Below are 22,808 nucleotides of genomic sequence, written 5' to 3' on the forward strand. Positions count from 1 at the left end.
CTTTTTTTCCTTTTCTCGGTCCTTGTGAAAATTAGGACATGCCCTTCTTTCTTAGTTTGACATTTTGATCGGAGGCGGACAAAATATCACAACTAACATAGTCAATTGCTAGACTTTTTAGAACACTTTTGTTTCAGTTCTTTGAAATCTTCTGTTTGTTCAAGCTTCGTAAGCTCCTATAGCAAAGGTAGTACAAAAATATTAGTCTAAACTGTGATTTATGAGCGCTCGTGTGAGTTCGACTATAACAAGCGTTTCTCAACTCCCTTAGTCCATATTCACCGAAACTCGTATTTAGTAAATTCGACTTAATTTTCCATTGTTTGGCTACCTGAAATCAGCTTTATTGTATTTATATATTATAATTGCCTTGGCTTGGCTAGATGAAGGATTCATGTCGTCACAGAGTCTTTGACCTGACAATCACAGTAGACCAAACACTGAATTTCCAAGTACCCGATCAATGTCATGATTTGAATGTAATCTATTTATAAAGCCAGGGCTTTCGATTTTCCTCTATAACCAATGGCTTTAGCGGAATAGCTCAGCTTCATTGTATACACACACACACACATATATATATACATATATTATGGGTATACGTATTCCATTTCTTAAGCTTGTCAAGAAGAACCTGTTATAGTCCCGGTATTTTCGAAGGTCAGAGAATCTCATCGTTAGAGTTCTATTCCCAAGCAACTGACCTAGACTAGATTCACCTACTCAACCATTGAACGTCATTAACAGAAGTAGAAACTGATTACCTTAGCAATCTCATATGTAAGTTGCCCCATTTTATCAGCTCGTAACACATATATGAATGACAAACCCTTGATTGACTCTGCATGTAAGGAGAAAACTAAATTGGTCCATTCAAGAGAAGGGTATGAATTATGGTGTATCTGGAGTATGATTGAGGGGTCTTTGTTTTGTTGGGGTTTAATCTTGTCATTTGTCATATATTTACAACCTCAGTTATAAAATAAACTTTTAATTAATATGATATTCAAGGAATTTCAAGATTAAAATTTGCTCATTGTTCATTTCTTAAGAAGGAAGCATTTTATTTAAAATATTCGAATGTCAAGTGACTTGCAAACATTTGAATGTAGAAAAAAACAAGTTCAAACAAGACAATTTGCGAGTGCATCAAAAGTTTCTAGTGGTTGCAATGATTTTTCTCGTTTTGCATCAGAATGCCTTGTCATTCATCAAATGTCCATGCCCCTGAATCAATTAAATACTGAACCTTGCGCTTCAATGCCCCACAATTCTCAGTTGTATGCCCTGAGCTTCCCATGTGGTAGCTACATACTGCATTAGCATCATTCCCCTCAGAAAATGGGGGTTCTTTCGGTTTAGACTGAACAGGAGTCACGAGATTCCTCTCAATTAGGACTGGGAGCAGCTCTTCATATGTCACTGAAATTTTACCAATAGGGTATTGTCTCGGGTCACTTTATAAGGTTTGGCCCCATGATTAGCTGAATAAGACATCACAGTATTGACCTCGACTCCTTTCTTGATGTCAACACTGTCAGAGCCTCTTATCTTGCTATTCTTGATAGTTGTTTCGATCATTTCCCCACACATGACAATGTCAGAGAAATTCTTGGTGGCAGTTCTTATCATATGATCAATATAGGGAGGTTTTAATGTATTGATGAACATAGTAGCGACCTCTTTTTCGGTCACTGGTGGCTGCACTTGAGAAGTAATGTCCCTCCATTGTTGCGAATATTGTTGGAAGCTCTCGGTGTGTCTCATCTCCATGTTTTACAACGTGATTCGATCAGGGGTCAGATCCGTCATATGCTTGTATCGATCCAAAAAGGCTTGAGCTATGTCTTTCCAAGAACGGATTTGAGTACGCTTTAGCCGGTTATACCATTTGGAAGTCGGTCTAGATAAAATATCTTGAAAAGAGTGGATCAACAACTTCTCATTCTCCACATAGCCAGTCATCCGACGATAATCATCCGACGATAACACATGGTGATGTGGGATGAAGGGCATGTGGTCCCATTATACTTCTCGAAATCCGAAATCTTAAACTTTGGTGGGAGAACCAGGTCGGGGACAAAACTTAGCTCTTTCGCATCCAACCCATAGACTGACCCGACCATCTCCCTTGATTTTATCACCTCTTCTACTCTTTTTAATCGTTGGGTCAATTTTTTCTTCTCATCTAAATCATTCAAGTCAGGGACCTCATTATCAGCACAAAAATCGCCTGGTTTTAACCCAGATGCAGCATGATAATCAATGGGGAATGGAGCTCCAGTATGATATTGTGGGTTCTTAGCAATACAACAGGTTGGTAATCGAATTTTCTGATGCCCAGAGGTGTGCTCAGGAATGTGGACAGGTGTAAAACATGGAGGATGTGTGGGGTCTTCAGCATGACTCTTTCCAGAGGTCACATGCCTCCTAAACATTTCTTTCATCTTATTCAGCAAATCGAGCTGCGAGTTTGCGATATTAGCTTCCAATTGCGTTAACTTTCTCCTCATTTCTTCTTGTAATTCTTTCTATTCTCTCTCAATTCTGGCTAACTTATCCTCTATTTCTTTAGGCATTTTCTATCATTGTGCAGATGATAAGCGTTCTTGCTATAGAGTGAACCTGAATCACTGCGATCGAAACCTTATCTTATTATTTATGTATTTGAATGAATGAATGTTTTAATGCATGATTTGAAAATTAATCAAAACAAATGCGATGCATGCATAAAAAATGTTAATCCAGAGTAACCATCTTAAATGATTTTCATTGAACACAAATGGTTTCAATACATCAAATAACCAAACTACAAATAATAAATAGTTTTGGCTCCTAGCTTTTTATCTCGATCATGAGCCAGGTTATCTTCCAAGCATGATCTGGTGATAAGCCATCAATCTGCTTCAAATCTCTTACAAAGACAGCTAATTCGACCAACTTATGAGCCACATTGCTTGCTTGAGTAACCGTCTCATTCATCACGTTGTCTTTTTTCTCCATCTTAAGTTTCAACCTTTGAAGCTGTAGGCAATATTGACCATTCTCTCTCGTAAGAGACTCGATGCGGTCATGAAGTTCTTGTGCAAGATTTCTATAATCATGTACCAACTCTGTCATTGTTTTATTGTTGGCTCTACTTGTTTCTTGTTCAGTATTTTTCTTACGGTTGTAGTTTTGAAACGAGGCTTCTGTGTCTGTAAGGACTGTTCTCAACATTTCATTCTTTGTTTGCCATATCCCCAACTCTTTTAAGGCTATTTTTCATTCATTTTCTGCAATCTGCAGATCACGAGAGCACATCTTAGCTCTTTCTTCGTGCATTTTACAATTTCTTTTCTATTATTTAACACCACTCCAGATATGGAGGTTGCAAAGGCTTCACATACTGTGGGGCCACTTCCCGTGCTTCTAACAACTTATTATATAAATATTCATATGAGATAGGATCAAGATCAAAGTCAAGATCACTACCTCCTATCTTTCAGTCATCAATGAGGCGAGTCTCCATTGAGCGAACGTTAGTTTTTGAAGTTGGCTTCAAACATTGAACCGTTGGATTCTTATTATCCTTTATTTTCATATTCACGGGTATTTTGGTGGCGTCTGGATTTTTAGTGAACGCGAATTGACCCAGTTTAAAATGATCATGTGCCTTCTTTTCATCTATCTTTACTTGCAATTTTATCATTGTCATTGTTTCCTTTGTACTTCCTGACAACTTATTAATGTGGACAATGATTGCGCGTGGCTCCTTAAGTTCACTTGGATTACCTTGTTCAAAAGTAGCCTCTTGTATTACAGAATTATTCTTGTCAAGTTTTTTCTCCCTTTGTGTAGAAACCTCTTTTCCTTTGGCCAGCACAACTATTTTATCCATCATTTTGGACATTTTCTCTCTGATTTGTTGTAGTTCACTTTGTTCTTCGTTATATATGCGATCTTTGGACGTAAGACTCTCTACTTTTCTCGGAACTTCTTTCAGATGCCATTTCCTAGTTGTATCGTGGCCTACCTGATCATGAAACCCCTTGTCCATTGTGAAAACCTTTTAATTGATGATCACTCAGAATCAATACCTTTTTGCGTATGTCATGACCATATTGTGCAAGAAAAAGAAAACAGAAAAAACCAAGTTAGGACATATAACAATAGGTTTGGTGTAAATGCAAATGCGAAGATGCAGATACAACGAAGGTGTTGATTCCAAAGTAATCTTCATAAAACAACTTCCAAAGAACACACAATGTCTCCATACACCGAGGCAGATAGAAACTACAAATCACATCACACTGCTCGACTTTTTCAATTTTGATCGAAAATGCAAGGAAACAATATTCTTTTATCCTTGGCTTGATGGAAGATTCCAATGCTTTGACTTCTTTTCCAAAAATGCTTTTGTTGAGCGACCCTATACAACTGTCATCATCCACTGTCTCGTGTTGGCTATCATTTTTGCTTGATGAATTCAAATGTATTATTTCTTTTCGACTAGTTATATCAACATCATCGTAGCACCTTTGAAAAACTTGTTTTACTGCATCATTTGAGCTTCATGTATTCCATCTTGACGTAACTCTTCAGTTGTTTCATTGAGTACATTTTTGTGCCATTGATGTGTTTTTGCATTTCTATTATGCCTCTTCAAGTTACATTCTCCTATTGAAAGCCTTCTAATACAACCATTAACTCGGGAATCAATACCTTCTTTGACATGATATGTATGAAACATGTATTAATTTCAAGGTAATTAACAATATGTTTATACACAAATAAAGCAACAAGACAAGGAAAATATGTTAGAAACAAATAATAATCAAATAGATGAAATGAAGTATTAAAAGATCAAATGCAACTAGTAAAAGATCCATAAAATACAATGAATAAAACACATAGAGGAAATTAAAACCCTACCACATAATTTTTAGTTCACTTGCAATTATAAAAATAAAAATACAAAAATAAATAATCTATTAAAAGACAAAGGTTAGAGTTCATTTCTCCTTTGTGTACACTTATTTGGGTACATATGGATAGAGTTTCAACATGATTTTAGATCGGGTGGGTTTCTACGGTTTATTATATGCAGAGTTTCGGTTATAAGAGTAAAGGTACTCAAATTGTCCTTGTCGGTGCCCCCTTGGGCGGGCTAGACCCTCAATCCTCACCCATTATAGGATTAAGCGAATCGAGTTCAATTCAAGGGGGCACATTTCCCTATGCCTGACACGGAAAATAAATCCTCAAGAATACATAGGACATATGAACCCCGGAAGCTAATTGTTAGGTCTGACACGGAGAATAAATTCTCACGAAGACATCGCTTTCACTCCCACTTAAAAGGAATAACTCGTGTATAGAGCTTATGTTATGCAATGCAAGTGTCATGTGTGAGGAGAAATTATCAAACCTTTGACAAACAACCACACAAAAATGAACTAAAGCGAATCCAAGACTTTAATATCTGAAAATCAATCAAATGCACACATTAGTATACAAAAATATAAAATTAAATAATGATTAAAAGGAATCAAAGAAATCATAAATTAAATAAAACCAGAATTCTCAATTTCTAACTATGGAGACAATATATAATCGATTTAAGGCTTGACCCTCTACATCCCCAGCGGAGTCGCCAAGCTATTGACATCGTTTTTCGCCCGGGCGGAGAAAACTTAGTACGACTTGGGGGTTTTCTTTTGAAAAGATTTTGAAATGTTTTGAAGTCGCCATCAACCTTTTAAGCTAGGTAGGTCGAATACCTAAAAATACCTTTTAAAAGAGTTTTTAAGAAAACATCATTTTAAAAGATAAACCAATCTGCGTGTAACATGAGATTCATTCTTTTTGAAATAAAAAAAGGGTTCGGGAACGATTACGTGTAGGGAAGGAATAACACCCCCACAACACCCAAAATTGGTACCTCATCGATTATAAATTGTCTCTAATAGTGGAAATCTAAGAATTCAAATATAAATTTAAGTTACGATCCTATTATTTCAGATTCAACCAAACAATTTTAATTAATGGAAAGTTCTAAGGAGAAATGAAAAATATTATAATATTTCCAATCGAAGAGAAAATAATCCCTAAAATATTTTAGGACGAATATTTCTCTTTCTAACTGAAATAAAAAGAATATAATATTTTTCCTAAGAATTCAAGATTAAAATAATTTTTATTCTATCAAAGAAAGAAAATAAGCCAATATATCCGAATTATATCATTATAAAAGATAAAAGACATTCAATTGTTTAAAAATATCGAAACTTAATCTCTAATAAAATTAGGTGAATTGTTTCGATAAGTTTATATAAGTGAATATTTCCTTTTCTCTTCAAACTTAATTAATTTTAATGCAATCAATTTTTTAGGTCTTTCTACTGGGATATTTATTTATTTTACAATATCGGAAAAAGACATCTAATTATTTTAAGACTATCCCTCCTTAATATTTTAAAATAAATAAATATTACCCTTAAACCAATTATGTAATCGGTTGAGTTATGCTAATGAGGCTTTTAGACGAAATAAAAATGGTACATTGAAGCATTTAAAGAAAAAAATATAAATACACATATGGACTAAAAAAACAATTTTAAGGTTATTTTTAACTTTATTTTACTTAATAAAGTCTATACATATATTTTCAAACATGATATTTAACATAGAACATAATATTTATTATAAATGTACTAAGATGTAAATTATAATATTCATACACACAATACAATACATGTAGTATTATATAAATATATATAATAAAGTAATATATATAATAATATACGTAAAATAAATACATAATAATATACATAAAATAAATAAGTAATACATAAAACATACATAATGGTACAACATAAAACAATATTCATATGCATTCCTTTGTAACATAGTGACAAAATAAGTGTAAAGTAAATTTGAGATCATAAATATAAATAAAAAAACATCTAGGCATGAAAGAAAAAAAATCATGTAACAAGAGCACAATAATCGTAATAAAACCATAAATATACAAAGAAAAAAAGAAATAAATAAAAACAGTAGCCAAGTTTAAGGAAATAACCAAGCAATTAATGACTAAACTATAACAAAAATGAACCATAATGTCAAATTTATAAAAATAAAAAAATGAGGTACTGGGTGACCAAAACACTAAAACAAGGGAAAGATACAGGAAACTAAAGGTGATTTTACCCTGATAGTGACCAAAGCTTAAACACGCTGAAACTATGATGACCTTGTTTGCAATTTACCCTTAACTAGTAACTAAAACGTGAAATATACTAAACAGAGAGGACTTTATGCGTGATTTACCCTTAACTAATAACTAAAACGTAAAACATAATAAACAAGGAGGACTTGATGCATGATTTACTCAAAATCCTAATGTGAAAACTTATCCCCTTTTGATATCATCTCCAGAAACGTTGAAAGCAAAAACCCATCTCCCTTTTCATTTTTTTCTTCTTCCTCACCTCTCCAACCGGCCGCTGCTTACTCCGACCACCTTCATCGGTGATCGATCTCTAACCCGAACGAAACCAAACCAAAAACCCAGCCCTCACCCAACTATATTCCGACGAGGAGCCCCAACAAGGAAGGTAAGCACTCTTCTCTTCCTTTATTTTTTTTAGATCGAAAATCTTCCCTATGCATGTAACATATTGCTTGAAAAAAATGGAAAGAAATGAAGTAAAAAAAATTACCGCTTGCATTGCTTCGAAATGTTTTTCGGGGAGATTAAAAAAAACCCACCCTTTTTACAGTAGATAAATTAGTTTCTTCCTCCCGTTTTTACACTGATTTTTGGGGTTTTATAACCCATTACATATATAAAAAAATTTATTGTTGGTGGATGATGATGGACTCAATATAGGGTTAATGATGGTGATGACTGTGTTGCAGGCGTAGGGGCATGAAAGCAGAGGAGCAGGCGGTGGCCATAGCAAATCATACCCCTAGGGGCCCGGGTCGGATCCGGGTTGGGCTTCAGCTGGACCTCGGGTTGGGCCAGCTGGGTGTTGGTAACATGTATTAACTTATGTAATATATTTTTCTTTGGGCATGAAAATTGTTGCGTACACACATATTCTGAACCTGCGAAATCGGAAGACATAATGCAAACAAATACCCCTAAGGTTTGACAATTGTAGACACCCATTTTCGTCCAGGGCCTATTTAGTATATATATTTTAATATAGTATAGTTTTCAAAAATATTTTTGAAAATATAATATATAGTTGTTTTTTAAAATCGGTTTTTGAAAATATATATATAGTTTTGAAAAGGATTTTTGAAAATATATATATTATATAGTTTTGAAAACAATTTTTTGAAAATATATATTATATAGTTTTGAAAATACTTTTTTTTAAAACGTATAATATATAGTTTCTTTTTCAAAAAATGATTTTTGAAAATTATTATATTATTTATATTAATTTTTATTTATTTATTTTTCCTATTCTTTTTATTATTATTTTTCCTTTTTTCAGGGTCTGAATAAGGGTCTAAATCCAGTCCAAGGGAGTCAAAATGGCCTGACCGTAATATGACAGAGGCGCCGTATGAGGAGATTAGGTCGCACGCTTGGAAGCCACGCGCTAGCAAGGTTACCAACCGGCAGAAGAACCCGGGTTGCACCATCCCGGGGTTTTCGGTCAACCCACAACCACACGAACGATCGAACGTCCCGATAATAACGGGAACAACCCATTGAGGGTGGAAGCAACGAACACCGATGGAGGGGTATAAATACCCCACCAAATCTGTCAAACGGAAGATATAACTAACGATCGAAGAGGCAACCAAGTATCGTTGAAACAAAAAAATACAAACCACAAGCATACCAAAATATAAAAGAAAACCACAAATACGAACCACAGTAGCCATAAAAAATACCAAAAGAAACCGAACAGAAAAAGATATAGCAACACATAAACACAAAAACAACCCTGCCACTAGAGCATCAAAGCATCGAAGCCAAGCATCACAATACTAAAAGAAGAGTTGGTCTCGGTTCGAGTGGGAAGAGCCATTGGAAGTCGAAAAGCTCGTCGAAAAAGGTAAAAATCGAAGGGGTTTTTTTAGATCTATGTTAAGGCAGTTTGATTTTGATGTTTTGGGGTTCGAATTTGGGATCTCGAGGGTGAGAAGAGCGTTTCGGGTGTTTCGAGGTCGGCACGGGGTGGTTGTGGCTGGTGAGCGGTCGGCCGTTGGCTGGAGAGGATTTCTGGAGAAGGGTTGAGAGAATTGTTGAGGATGAGAGAGAATGGTTTTTGAGGAAATGAGAGAAAGAGAGGAGATGGGGGTTTGCACATTTATATATCGAGGACTATTGTGTAATTAATAGATTTTTAAATCCTTTCTGTCGTCCCTGCAACTTTGAAATGTAAATCATTCAGGTCATTGTGTTCAATTTGGCCTTTGAATCTTTAATTTATTTGATTTGGTCCTTATCTATAATTTACATTTTTTTTGCAATTTAACTTGCAGCTTATTTTTTTTAACATCAATTGGATCCATGAATTTCAATTTATTCGAATTTAGTCCTTTAAATTTATATACTTTTTCTTTTTATTCTATTTTTATTTACTCCCAAAATTTAACTTTTTTTCTTTTTTTAAAAAAAATTAACATTTATTTATTTTTTTAGTTATTTATTTATTTCCTTTAAAATATTTTTTTTCTTTCTTAATTTTTTTTATTTTTCCCTTTTGTTTTTTTCCTTTCATTTCATATTTTATTTTACCATATAACACCTTTTTGATTTTTTCAATAGTAATTTCAATCGATCAAAGGTAAGCAATTTGAATTAATTTTTTAAATTTCGATTTAAATTTAAAGTTTCGTAATTAAGACAACTGGTAAATTAAATGGTACCGAAATGACAGTTCAAGAGTGCTAATCATTTCTTGACTGTAACCGACTCCCGAATCCGATATATTTCTGGTAAAACGCAAATCAGGTAAGATTGTGTCCGATCAACCTAAATATTGTTTTTAAAATGATCGGTGGTGACTCTAACATGTTTTATTTAAGTCGAAGCCCAATTCCGGGCCCACTCGAAAGACGGTTGCGACAACAATATATGCATTTTTGCCCCTATTGTTTTTTAGAACATTTGACCCTCAACGTTTCATTTTGGGTCAAAAATCACCCTCGTTGGATGAAAGTCGTTAGTCAACTGACGGTCAACGCCTGAAGCTGACTCAGCAAGAACATGTGGAGGGAAATACTGACGTGGCATGTCCATATCATAGTAGACGATGACATAGCAGATCCACGTAGACTAAATGTTGGCTTGGTATGTCCACGTGTGCTGCCACATCAACATTTTTAAAAAAAAAAATTAATTAATAATAAATAATTATTTTTTACTAAATTTATAGCAACCATTCAGATGTTATCACGTGACACATGAAATTTTTATTAAATTGTGAAAGGTGGGATTAAACCTCCACAAAATTTTACAACGGATTTGAAATTGGGTCTAAGGGATGAAAAGTTTGACGCCCAACCACAAGCCAAATCACTTGATTATTTTTAAATGTTTAATAACATCATTTAAAATATATTGTTACCATCAAAATCACCACTAACATGATTATAATAATAAAACACTGATGAAGGCTGAACCAACGGCAGAAGGCGTACCTGGAGGTGTACCACAACACCTGGAAAGGTCGTCCACGTGTTCAACTTCTAACCCAATCATCCATGATCCCAAGGACAACTCCTCATTGGCGAATCTATGCAAAATGGAGCTGCCATGCAAATGTTCCATTTCAATTATCTCCATTACCAAAATTACTATATGTACAACATAATGTGATGGTTGCAGGCACTCACGAGTTGATGGAAATATAAGCAGCGAGATTCTTGGAAATGCCATATATTTGTCCAGTGACATGCCTGAAATACTTGTTTCCATCCTCTCCAAATTTCCAATATTCCGGTTCATGATATTTCTCCCCTCTGCATGCATGCCATTGCCATTCATATTTATATTTTTGAACAATTTCTTCAGTAATCAAAACACTAACAACTTCAGCATACGAACAGGTCCAAACTTCATGCACCCTATGTACACTCTCGGCTTTGCTCGGTACTGCGCAACCGTGGTGGCTAGCATACCCAAGTTGACATGGACATCGTCATCCACCTTCACGTAGAAATCAGCATCCCAAATGGAAACAGCGGTGGAGAAATAGAGTCTGGTCTTGGTGGACAGTTGGTGGCGGGGATTCAAATTGCGGTCGCAGTTGCGTTGCGTTTATCGCGGTCGCGGACGTGACGGATGCTATCACGGCCTGGGTATCGTGGACGTAAAGTTTTTTAAATTCACACAACTTATTATAAAATATAATAATTATAATTATAAAAAATCACTTTTAATGATTTTTAGAGTATTTTATAACACTTAGACTTTTATTAATGAAAATGATGAGGTTGCAGTTTCTAGCCTTGCATGTTTCATTCTGATAGAACAGACTTACCCACCGTTGGATCTTTCTTTTCCAAAACATCTTGTGATAATCCAACGGTTTAAAAAAGTTAAAAACATGAGGAGAGTTTTATTATGTTTAGGGCATATCCAAATAGAAAAAGGGGAACCAAAGAGGAAAGTTGTTTTTATTCGTTCACGAAGCTAACTTCCTTGAACTGAACGGAGATTCCGCGATATAACGGCCGTTATACTATTATACGATAATTTTTTGAATCCCTGGTTGGTGGTATCCTTCCACATGGTTAAGCCTCAGAAAATCATTGTACTCCGCCTCTTCTTTGTCCAGAGCTTTATCTAGTACCCCACCGGCTGTGGCACTGTGCCCTATAACAAATCTCATCACTATCCCTTTCTCTCTCTCCAATTTCCTCAGCTTTAATCCTGCAAGTAACAAACTCTTCAACTTACAGTAACAAACAAGTAATCCTGTAGGCATCCACGTAGCCTTAACGGAATCCCTTCGTTTCCTGCTGCTGAACGCTGTGTTGATTCCTATAACCGCAAAAACCTTCTGCAATGTGTGATTCGAGGACTGTGGTTTTTGCAGGTAAACTCCTCCAACACCACTCTTGCTCATACGAGACGCTGTTAATTCCATTTCCAAGATGGAAATTGTTTTCTCCAGGGACCTTACGTACAGTGGTATAATTATTGTCAAATAAAACATAGTTAGAACCGAGAAGAAATGACCAAAAAAGAAACAATTAAGCTCACTGGATAGCCTTGTGAGTTTTGGAGACTTCTCCCATGATGTGTTCGGCCTTTCCTTCAACGAACCTCTGATTGCGAACAGGAAAAAAATGCAAACATGTCTGTGAATATATAATGAAATTGACTGTAGTCATGAGTAAATTTTAGAAATAAAATGGAGTTGAAAGTAACATATATACACGTTTGTGATCATAGTCAGGGGCTAACTCTCCCAGCTTGTTATGAGAAGTACTCCAGGTTCGGCTAGTGATCAGGGATCCTGCAAGAAAGCTAGCAAGACATAATACCATAAATATAATCACTTTCCCGGTAACCGCCTTTCCTCGCATTTTCTTCAACTCGATTCTCAAGCTGTCCGTATCGATCCACGCCACGACGGTAGTTAATGGTGAACTCAGATGTTTCCACAATACAGACAGATGCTGCAATTAATCAGTTTTATTATTATCATCATGTTAGTGGTGGTTTTGATGACAACAATATACCTTAAATGATGTTATTAGCCATTCAATAACAATCAAGTGATTTGGCCTGGAGGTTAGGCGTCAAGTCTTTCATCCCTTAGAAACAGATTCAAACCTCGTGGGTTACAAAATTTTGTAGAGGTTTAATCCTTCCTTTCCTAATTTCATAAAAAATCTATGTGTCACATGACAACATCTGATTGGTTGTTTTTTGACTTAAAATGAAACGTTGAAGGATCAAATGTTCCAAAAAAATAAAAGCAAAATTACATATATTGTCACACGTTATGGGTATTTGTTTGCTTATGCCAAATCGAAACTGGAATGTACAATTCGATCATGTTGTTAAAACTGGAAACTGTGAGGCTGACATGCTCTCCAGATTGGCACCTGCTGCTGATCTTTCTGTCCAATATTGAATCCTTCCTCCCCTTGAAGTTCAATCCCTGCTCTGAAAAGATGTATCGGCTGGATGATGAGTTGGTTTTGCTGATGTTATTCCTTTATTTTTTTAAGTCGCTTGTTATTGTTTTCCTGTTTCTTTAGAGGTACCAATTGTACTGTTTTCCACCGACTAGGGAATTTTTAAGGAGGCACTGGCATCTCCCCTGTGTATGTTCTCACACCGCTTTTATAAAAAAAATATTTATATTTAATGATATCAAATCAATGAGAGTATTAGTTGTTTGTGCAAATATTAAATCAAAATTTAATATATAAATTTAAAGTTAATATCATTTCACCAATGTTAAGATTTATCTTTAATTGTGTTAAAAAAATGGATTTAGTTCGAACATTTTTAGTGTTTTAAGTATAAATATGGGGAGTACAAATTACATACGAAAGAAACTGTGTTTTACAACACAAAAAGGACTGGCATTCACAACAGAAACATATGGGGAGTACGAATTGAGTTTATCTATAACTTAATTAAAACAAACAATGGTGGAATGAATTGCAAGTGTAACTTACAAGTATTGACAATGCATAGGGTGAGAGGTGCATGAGGATCTAAATTGTCGATGACATGATGTGCAGTGCATGTTCCAAGCAAATTCACTTGGCTCGAGAGATTTCAGATCCTCCTCAAAATGTGAAGGATCGGAGCCATATCTCAGCCGTTCATAAGATCAAGGATCTATTGAGGCTTCTTTCTTAAGTTCCTCTGAGTTTGATTGAATTCACCCTGTTGGTTGCTTGAGCAGTGGACACATTTTTGTTCTTTATGGAACCTTTTGCCAATTGTGATTTCTTGGATACAGCGGAAGCCGCAGTTCTCTCCGCAATTCTTTTCTACCGTTCAATCAGTTGTTCTTCCATCTTCCTCCTCATCTCTTCTTCCTGGTGATTAGCATTAGAATCTATAAAGAAATTAATTTAAGGGAAAATGGTTTATATTTGGTTGGTACTTGGAATATATATTAACATTACCTTCTCCAACTTGCTCTTCTGAGTAATGGGCCTACTAACAAGAGATGGTTTCTTGCTCTTGGACACATTTTCAGCTTTGCTCCTCCCTGTGGGTCCATTTAGAACTCTAGACCTTGCTTCTTTGGCTGCCTTTTTTGTTCCCTGGACTTCATTACGCTTGGCAATGGTGTTCTTATGATTGGCAGAAGCTTTCTTATCATCATCACATTTACTAGCTTCACTTTTATTTGTTTCAATAAATGATAAATCAATTTGATAATCCACTGTCCAGGAGTCTCTGGAGGATTCGTATCCAGGGTTTCGTTCAAGCATCATGCAAAGGTCAATTGGCTCGGCATCAGGTATCTTATGCTCGTCTTGCGAAACATCTTTTGTGCCATCTGGTTTGTTAGGTGAAGTTAGATCTGCAACCATACTTATATCTGTTTTCCATTGGGAATCATTCTGATCATCACCTGCAAGCCGAGCTGCTACCATGAAAGAATCGTCGACAACAACATCTTTCCTACTCTTCTGAGAATATACGGGATCACTCTCAACTGATAAAATATGAGAGGCATTAAAAAGCATCTGATTATTGGATGAATGGTGGTCTCCGGGGTTCATGGGATATTTTCCAACAAACCAATCGTCTTCCTTTCCAGACCTGATTATTGCCGACTTATTTGCAGAAGCAGATAGGGATTACCAGGCTTCTTTCCCGATTCAGCCTATCTCACTGGAGGTAACAAATCCACTTCTACACAGTCCCCTTTCTCCATGATTGGATTATAATTCTTTCCATTAACAAAATCATCCAAATTCACCCTAGTTTCATTACTCTCATCCCTCCCAGTCACCACAAAAGAATCAATCAAACCTGTCCGTTTAATTGGAACTTTTTGAGATTTGAAGTTCAAAGGAGTATGTTGAGAAATTAGGCTAAGTAACACAGGAAATAAACGAACAGTAAAGAAAATAAAGAACACATGTTAACTCCCCCAATTTTCCCAAAAATCTCCAATTCCCAATTTCCCCAAACCCCAAACTTAGCCCCATTGGGCCCCTTTGTCGCCCTGATTCTCCACCGTTTGGCCACCATAGCACGTACCGTTCCCATCGTCCAGCGATCAAGGCCCAATCGTCAATTCTGCTAAAGTTATTGTCGTTCATCGCGGATCGACGCTTGTGTGCCCCAAACTTAGCCCCGTTGGGCCACTTTGTCGCCCTGATTCTCCACCGTTTGGCCACCATAACACATACCGTTCCCATCGCTCAACTCTCCATCGTCCAGCGATCAAGGCCCAACTGTCAATTCGGCTAAAGTTATTTCCGTTCATCGCGGATCGACGCTTGAGTGTAAGTCGAGAACCAACCACCGCCGTGTTTTTTTTGAGATTCCGGTCGAATCCGTCGTCGGCTTGCCTCACCGCCACCATGGTTGAGATCCCCGTGTCCTTAAGAACCCAAGTTTGAGAGTAATCGAATGGAGTTTAAATATTCGATCGGTGGAGCACAAAAATCGAGGTAATACATTACTACCTTAAGTATGCTTTATGGAACATGTTGGCATTGGTTGTTGCACAGATAAATAAGTTTGCTTACATGTGTGTGATTAATAAATTTCTAAATTCAATCCGATTGCGTAATAAAATAAATTAAACTGAATAAGGCTCAGACTACTTGCATAGACACAAGAAGACTGATAACAAATGATTTCAAGTTCAGTGATTATCTGGAAAAACAAATAATCTCATAATCTCTAAATTTTATTTATCCTCGTTAAAAACTTTAATATCGAAATTACCTGATTATGAAATTACATAATTGCCTCTGAAGTATAAAATAACAAAAACACCCTTGAAGTGTAAAATGACTATATTATATGAGCAAGTTGAACTAAATGGAAGTATTATAGGTTTCTGAATTATGGAAACAATTGAATTACTCTGGAAACTCCGAACTGTCCGAGATAACTTGACTACTAAATGACCTAAGTACCCTCAAAGACCTAGAATTAAAAGAATAACTTGGATAAGTCTGGAAACGCTGATGATCTTATATATGTATCGTCCATAAGGGTTATGAACCACGAATCAAGCATATCAACATTTCCTGATATCGTTGCAATACAGAAATGAAACAAATACCATTAGAATACATGTTCGTCTCCTTAAGATCCATTCATCGATGATTTTGAAGATGATCAATTTGACTAGAGTTGTCAGTATTAAAGTGGGAATAACTTTGAAGTGCATTGATTTGACCGATTGACAGGTATCACAGTGTTGTGATTTGTTAAATCGAGTTAACTCAATATCCTGATAAATTGGCATGAATGTTAAATACCATGAATCATCATTTCTCCCTTATTACATCAAATTACTAAGAATTCTCCAAGAACTTAATGTCCAAAATGCCCCTGATTTCCTGAATATTGGAATCACTCCTGTTATATATAAAATCACAAGTAACTCTGATGCAAGAGATCCCAAATAACTTTCTGATTACATAGTGCCTCCGAAAAATATCTGAATACTTTATGATCTTGATAAATTACATCCCAAATAACTGATGAATCTGTCAACTATCAAACTCTTTTATAGGGATCTCATTTTTAAATTTAATCAGTTTACAAAAGTTTCATTTCTCCCTACCTGATAAATACCAGTACCTTCGGAAAATAATTGGATCCTCTAGTGTGTTCCCTATGTGTTATATGGTTGTTTTATCTATTTTGAAATGTGTTTAACCGAGATTTCTGAGTTACTGAGGTTTTAAGTTTGCTTGTTTGATTCATGATCTCTGGGTACTCTTTCTACTGAATTGATATGTCTGAACTCTAATTTCCTGCTACCACTAATTACTGTCTGAAAAAATATTTTTCTTCGGAGTACTCTAGGATATGGTATGAATTCTCTGCAGGTTCAGCTCGATCAAGCTGGTAATTCCTTATATTGGTTTAGACCGATCGAACTGGTAATTCCTTACGGCAGGTTCAACTCAGTTAAATTGGTAATTCCTTATATAGGTTCAAACCGATCGATATGGTAATTCCTTACGGATCTAAGGTGACCCTTGGGTGGGCTCCTAGGCCTAATGAGCCTAGTGATAAGACCTTATGGAGCCTAAGGAACTCTCTTATGGTTGCACCTCTGCTATGTGCTTTGGGTAAGTCCTTATAGTCCTGAGGGCACTACCCTCAGGTGGGCACCTACGCTTCTGCTAGGGTATGACCTTATGGACCCAAGGTGTTCCCTTAGATTGGCACCTAAGTCCAAAAAGGCATAGGGTAAGTCCTTATGGATGCAGTTCTAGGAAATTGCATATTGGTGCACGGTTGGAATGTTTTGCCATGGTTTTAAAAATACATTTTAAACTGTTATTGTTTTAAAAAGATCTGTACATTTTCACTGGTTTTATGGGAACACACTATACATCCTATTCTAATCTTCTGAAGCTGGTTCTCTGAACGTTCTCTCTAAACTGTAAGCTTCATATCTTTTACTACTTGAAATGCCATTGGGACTTCGGCTCAACACAAAAATCTGTAGATGTATGAATCAATAAGGAAAATTTTGTTTGCCTATTAACATCATGTCCTTCAGCATCACTTGGTAGTTATGTATTACTGAGTTTCCCAAAGCTCACTCTGTTACTCATTATTTCAGGTTAAAAGAATCAAACTTGTACAACTATCGACGTCAGTATTGGAGTTCTAATGGCGTTCTTGCGGAGTACGGTGCATGTGATTAGGGGATGTAGGTTGTGTTCTGTTTTTATATCTGAGTCTGAAACGTGAATGATTTTAATTCTATTTATAGTATATGAATGTTTTTTAAACTTGTATTTTAATTATAACTTGTTTTATGATTTTACACATTTTAATAAAAAAATAATTTTTTTTGGGATTTTTTACTGTGGGTCACTCCAGTGGTCCTAATGTGACACCTCAGATCAAATCGGGTCACCTATATCGGTCTGTGGGTATTACATTTAGTGGTATCAGAGCTTAGGTTGAGTCGTGTTTTCTTGGGTAGACCGGCCGGTCGACTGTCATAGGATGTTTGGTCAGTACGTGCCCCTAGACTATAACCGTACTTCTCTAAGCCGGAACTCCAAAGTTGAGCTATTCTCTGTAATGAGCTAACCTAAGCTTTCTATTCGCTAGGGCTCGACCTATGTATAAAGGAATACCAGTAACGTTTGTCAAAATTTTGTAAAGTGCCTCACGAATAATGTGAAAGTTACTTATCCGAGAAATTCTGACCTGACTCCATAAATGAAATTGAGATATATTATCGCTCTATGAACCTAACCTCATAGCTAAGGTCATATTGTTTCCACAAGGATAATTTTGTTCAGATTCTTTTTATTAGGATGAGGGGGAGTTCTGACGAGAATATATACTCAGTTGGTTAATGATTAGTAGAGGACCCGTACTTCCGTAAAAGCTATCTGAAGATATTGAAGAATTGTTGAAAGCTCAGTTTCTACATTTCCATGACTTGAGTAAATTTCGTTGACAAAAATTCTTTTAATGAGGGGAGAATTGTCACACCCTAATTTAGGGGCTAAATTTAATTAATTTAAAGTATTAAATTAAAGTCATAACTAGGGAAAAGTTGAGGATCAAATTGTAAAATTTATAAAAGTTGCAGTTTAATTTTAGAATATGTGGGAAGTTCAGGGACTTAGCCCTTAATTTTCCCAATTTATCATGGTAAGTTAAAACCCGATTAACTTCCCCAATTTTATCAAAAATCCCTAATTCCTAATTTTCCTAAACCCTAGCCCCATCAACCCCTTTTATCGCCCTGATTCTCTACCGTTTGGCTACCATAACATGTACCGTTCCCACCAATCGGCTCCCTATCATCCAACGATCAAGGCCCAACCATCAATTTGGCGAAAGTCATCACCGTTCGTCGCGAATCGACGCTTGAATATGCGTCGAGGAGAACCAACCACTGTCGTGTTTTAGCATGTAAATGAACAATTTGGATTAAAACAAATATTTTAGTGGGAATCATATTTTTGGTACGAGATTTGTGTTAAAAGCTATAAAGCGGTAAAGTTCGGTATTGAAATCGGATAATCGGAATGAACCGTAATTTTATGAAAATTTGACGGATGTTAGAAAATGGTTGGAAATATTATTTTCATATTTTAGATCAGAGAATTTTCGCTCAGAACAGTGTAATTTTTCAGATTTGACCGAATAGTGGAATTTTAGTGACTAAAATGCAATTTTTGAAAATTTCATGGTCAAATTAAAAAGTCAAAGCCAAGTTGATTCATCTTTAATCAATGAATATTTTAATGGAAGATAATACAATGGCATTTGGTAATTTTCAAGATTTATTAAGGGTATTTTTGAGATTTTTCATTAATTGATTATTAAATTCAATTAATTAGAAAATGTAATGTGTTTTATCTTTTAAATACTATAATAATCATGAAAATTAAGCCATTTTCAGCTTCTTTCTTCACCAAGGCCGAACTTCCCAAACAAAAATAGGTAAGATATTCACTTTAGTTTTTCAAGTTATATGATTAGTTTTTGGATTAAGCTATTAGATAGAGAATTAATCTACATAAAATTCTCTATCAATTGATAAAAATATTTCATGGTGAAGATGATTGTGTGATGAGATTTGATGATTAGAATTTCAAAGAGTTTAGTAATTTTAAAGAGTTGTTGAAAGATTTTTATGTTTTTGATGTTAGTGATTATTTCTAAAGCATGTATAATGGTTAGAATTGATTGTGCATGCATATATAAGGTTTGGTAATGTTAGGGTTTATGGAGAATTATGTGACTTTGATTTAATTTGAGGTTATGATGATTGAAAATGCATGAATTTAATTATAGGAGGTTGAATTCATGCTTGACAATTTAACTAAAAGTTTCCTTAGATGTTATAAAGCATTCAACCATAGGGAAGAAAATTGGGGAAAAATGATGAAAATTTTCCTATGGATTAGAAATGATATTAGAAGTATTCCATGTGTTTTGGACATCTTGAAAGTGTAAAACGGGCTAGTTTTACAAGTTGAAATTACGAATGTTTTAAAGGAAATAAAATTTCAAGCAACTGTGAATAGTAATCGTTAGTCAGTTTGATGTGACATCTATAGCTCGTATTCATAGATGTTTATAGGCTATGGGTGTTACAGAAATAACATAAATTGAAACATTAGAAAATAGAATTACATGAGTAGTGGTCATTGATTACGTGATGATAAAAGAGATAGATAATTTTTCCTATTGTGGCATAGGTTCCTGCGATGCCCACATCTTTTGTGTTCTTTTGATGTCTCTCAAATATCCATATTACGATGAATTCGAGAGATTTTGGACGACCTGGATCCCTTAATAAGTCTGGATCTGGTATAATTGGAAGCTAAATCTGAACCTCATTTGGGTCTTTTTCATTACCTATAAGGGAAAACTCATATTCATATACCTTGAATACTTCTAAAAGTTGGTATACGGGATCAACATAAAACTTATGGTCTTGACGAGAATTTGAGTAAGCTACTATGAAATGGGAGCATGGATACTTCAGAGCTTGAAAAAACCCACGGTCACACGACCTCTCTCATAGATTAACTCTGAAAGAGTTAGATTCACTCCCTTGAAGAGATTGTGACAATTCTGTGACATGAAATAATTCTTGGGTGTGAGAAAAGCTTATCACCGATATTCTTTTTGATGCTATAACTTTTTGTTGTCGATCTGCTATTAATTTTGGGTGATAAACATGACCATTTTGCATCCAAGTAAGAGCATGACCCTCGAGCTTTGCAAAAATCTGACCCAAACGAAATATCTCGTTTTAGCCAAAGCAGTTACTGGTAAATGACGTTCCCCCTTTAAGGTTGAATTGATAGCCTTGACGAAGTTATTTGTCATATGTTCTTATCGATATCCAACATCATATGAATTTGTCCACTTTTCTTTATTGATTTCACTTTGTAATTGTATATATACTCATTTTTTCCTCGCAATTCTTGAAGCATATCCTCGAACCTTTGAGGTGAGAGTTCATAACCTAAGCCGCCATATGTAATAGTCAGTGTGATATAGAAATAGATAAGATGAAAATGATTGAGAAACAAAATTGGAAAATGTAATATGCCCATACGTATAATTAATTGGTGTTCATCATTCTTCTTGTATTTTTCGTGGTAATTTGCAGTAATATTTCGGATACAAAGATGATGTTGGACATGTGGGAGTTCTTACATTAGACCCAAAAAGTCCATTGTTGCTTTGATCCCAACTCCTTGTTCTGAAATGACACAAATGCATTCCTTCATGATAACATGTAACCATAGATTTCTCAATAAAGAAGCCCAAGACTCGATATCTTCTCATTTAACAAGGGAAAGGGAAACGGGAAGAATGTTTTAATTACTATCTTGGACAACTGCCAATAATAAAACTTTCTTGTATTTTCCATACAAGAATATACCATCAATTTGGACTATGGGTTTACAGTATTTCACATCATTAATGCATTGTGGGTAAGTCTTGAAAACACAGTATAATTGACATCGATCTCGAAGCACTCAATCATTCTCGTAGGCATGGCGAGTTTCGAACTCAACTACTGTCCTAGGATTCAGTCTTCGCAGCAGGTTAAACTAGCTGGGTAGTTCGTTGTAAGATACATCCCACTTGCCGTGTAGTTTTATAATGGCGTTCTGTTTTACCTTCCATGCTTTTTTTTGTAGGAGATGATGTACCCATATTGAGATTGCATTGTAGAAATCAACATTACAATAGCTATGTGATAGCTTGCTTTGACCATGGGCATGATGGCTTGGCAAATCACATTGGAGTCCAAGTTTTGATAGTATTAGTTGATCCCTCGTGAACAACATGTATGAGGACCGCTGTATTTTGTTAGTTCCCATATGTCGTTCTTTCTCTTCCTCTTTGAAACATGAACCATCTAGTTGCAGTCGTTATCATATTCGATATAACATATATACTTTTCAGTGGCAGATCGATCAACTCTAGAGTGAACTGAATTACAAATATTGTAATTCTTTATTGTCATCGTTGCTTCATATTTATATGTAAACTCCATTCCACGATATAAATAATCATTGTTGACTGATAAATTCCTCTCATAGTATCTAACATTAGTCATAACCAGAAATTATGGCTTGTATATTACGTCATAGTCAGCTTCAGACATGTGTGTTGGAGGTTCATATTAAAATGTATTTATGAGAACTTCTTACGCATCATTATCGGAGTCCATGTTGAATTGATGTGATCTGGGTTCAACGAATAATCCAGTCTTAGCACCATCTGATCCTGGCTCACGAAGAGGTTTTTCTGGTGGAGATGAGGGTTCCTCTGTGAGTTTGATGTTTAGGTCGAACATGTTCGTAAATGAATGCCTTACTCTGGAACTTGAAGGGATGTCATCATGTGGGTTATGAACTGAGTGTTGTGTCAAATGTATCTCCATATTGAGGTCAAAGAAGCTGGAAAATGAATGTCACCCCCTGAAACTGGAAGACATCTCCATGTTGAGGTCAAAAAACTTGACAGATGAATGTCTCCCTATTGAACTTGATGGAATGGTATCAGGAGGTGGATTTTCCATCAATGATGTGAAATCATTACAGATTGTTTGAGTTGGATTGTCAACTTGATGAATTGGTTGAGGTAACCCATAGTGGGAGAATAA

General features: G+C 35.5%; 2 protein-coding genes across 2 annotated transcripts; both read right to left on the bottom strand.

Annotated features, from left to right (window-relative positions):
* Positions 1-2,835: 2,835 nt before the first annotated feature.
* On the bottom strand, positions 2,836-12,600 carry LOC120209869 (probable beta-1,3-galactosyltransferase 8). Its single transcript, XM_039208756.1, has 8 exons — positions 12,400-12,600; positions 12,224-12,288; positions 11,928-12,138; positions 11,737-11,882; positions 11,049-11,240; positions 10,852-10,977; positions 10,657-10,766; positions 2,836-3,257 (listed from the first exon to the last, which is right to left on the bottom strand). Exons 1-8 carry the CDS (start codon positions 12,547-12,549, stop codon positions 2,836-2,838), a joined length of 1,422 nt encoding a protein of 473 aa, XP_039064687.1. The 5' UTR covers positions 12,550-12,600.
* Positions 12,601-13,948: 1,348 nt separating this feature from the next.
* LOC120209870 (COP1-interacting protein 7-like) lies at positions 13,949-15,533 on the bottom strand. The gene is made up of 4 exons (XM_039208757.1): positions 15,358-15,533; positions 14,845-15,036; positions 14,116-14,761; positions 13,949-14,025 (listed from the first exon to the last, which is right to left on the bottom strand). The coding sequence occupies exons 1-4, from the start codon at positions 15,531-15,533 to the stop codon at positions 13,978-13,980; spliced, it is 1,062 nt and encodes a 353-aa protein (XP_039064688.1). The 3' UTR covers positions 13,949-13,977.
* Between the last annotated feature and the right edge of the window lie 7,275 nt (positions 15,534-22,808).

This window comes from Hibiscus syriacus, unplaced genomic scaffold (assembly GCF_006381635.1).
Source record: "Hibiscus syriacus cultivar Baekdansim isolate YM2019G1 unplaced genomic scaffold, ASM638163v2 tig00020682_pilon, whole genome shotgun sequence".
Lineage (NCBI taxonomy): Eukaryota > Viridiplantae > Streptophyta > Magnoliopsida > Malvales > Malvaceae > Hibiscus > Hibiscus syriacus.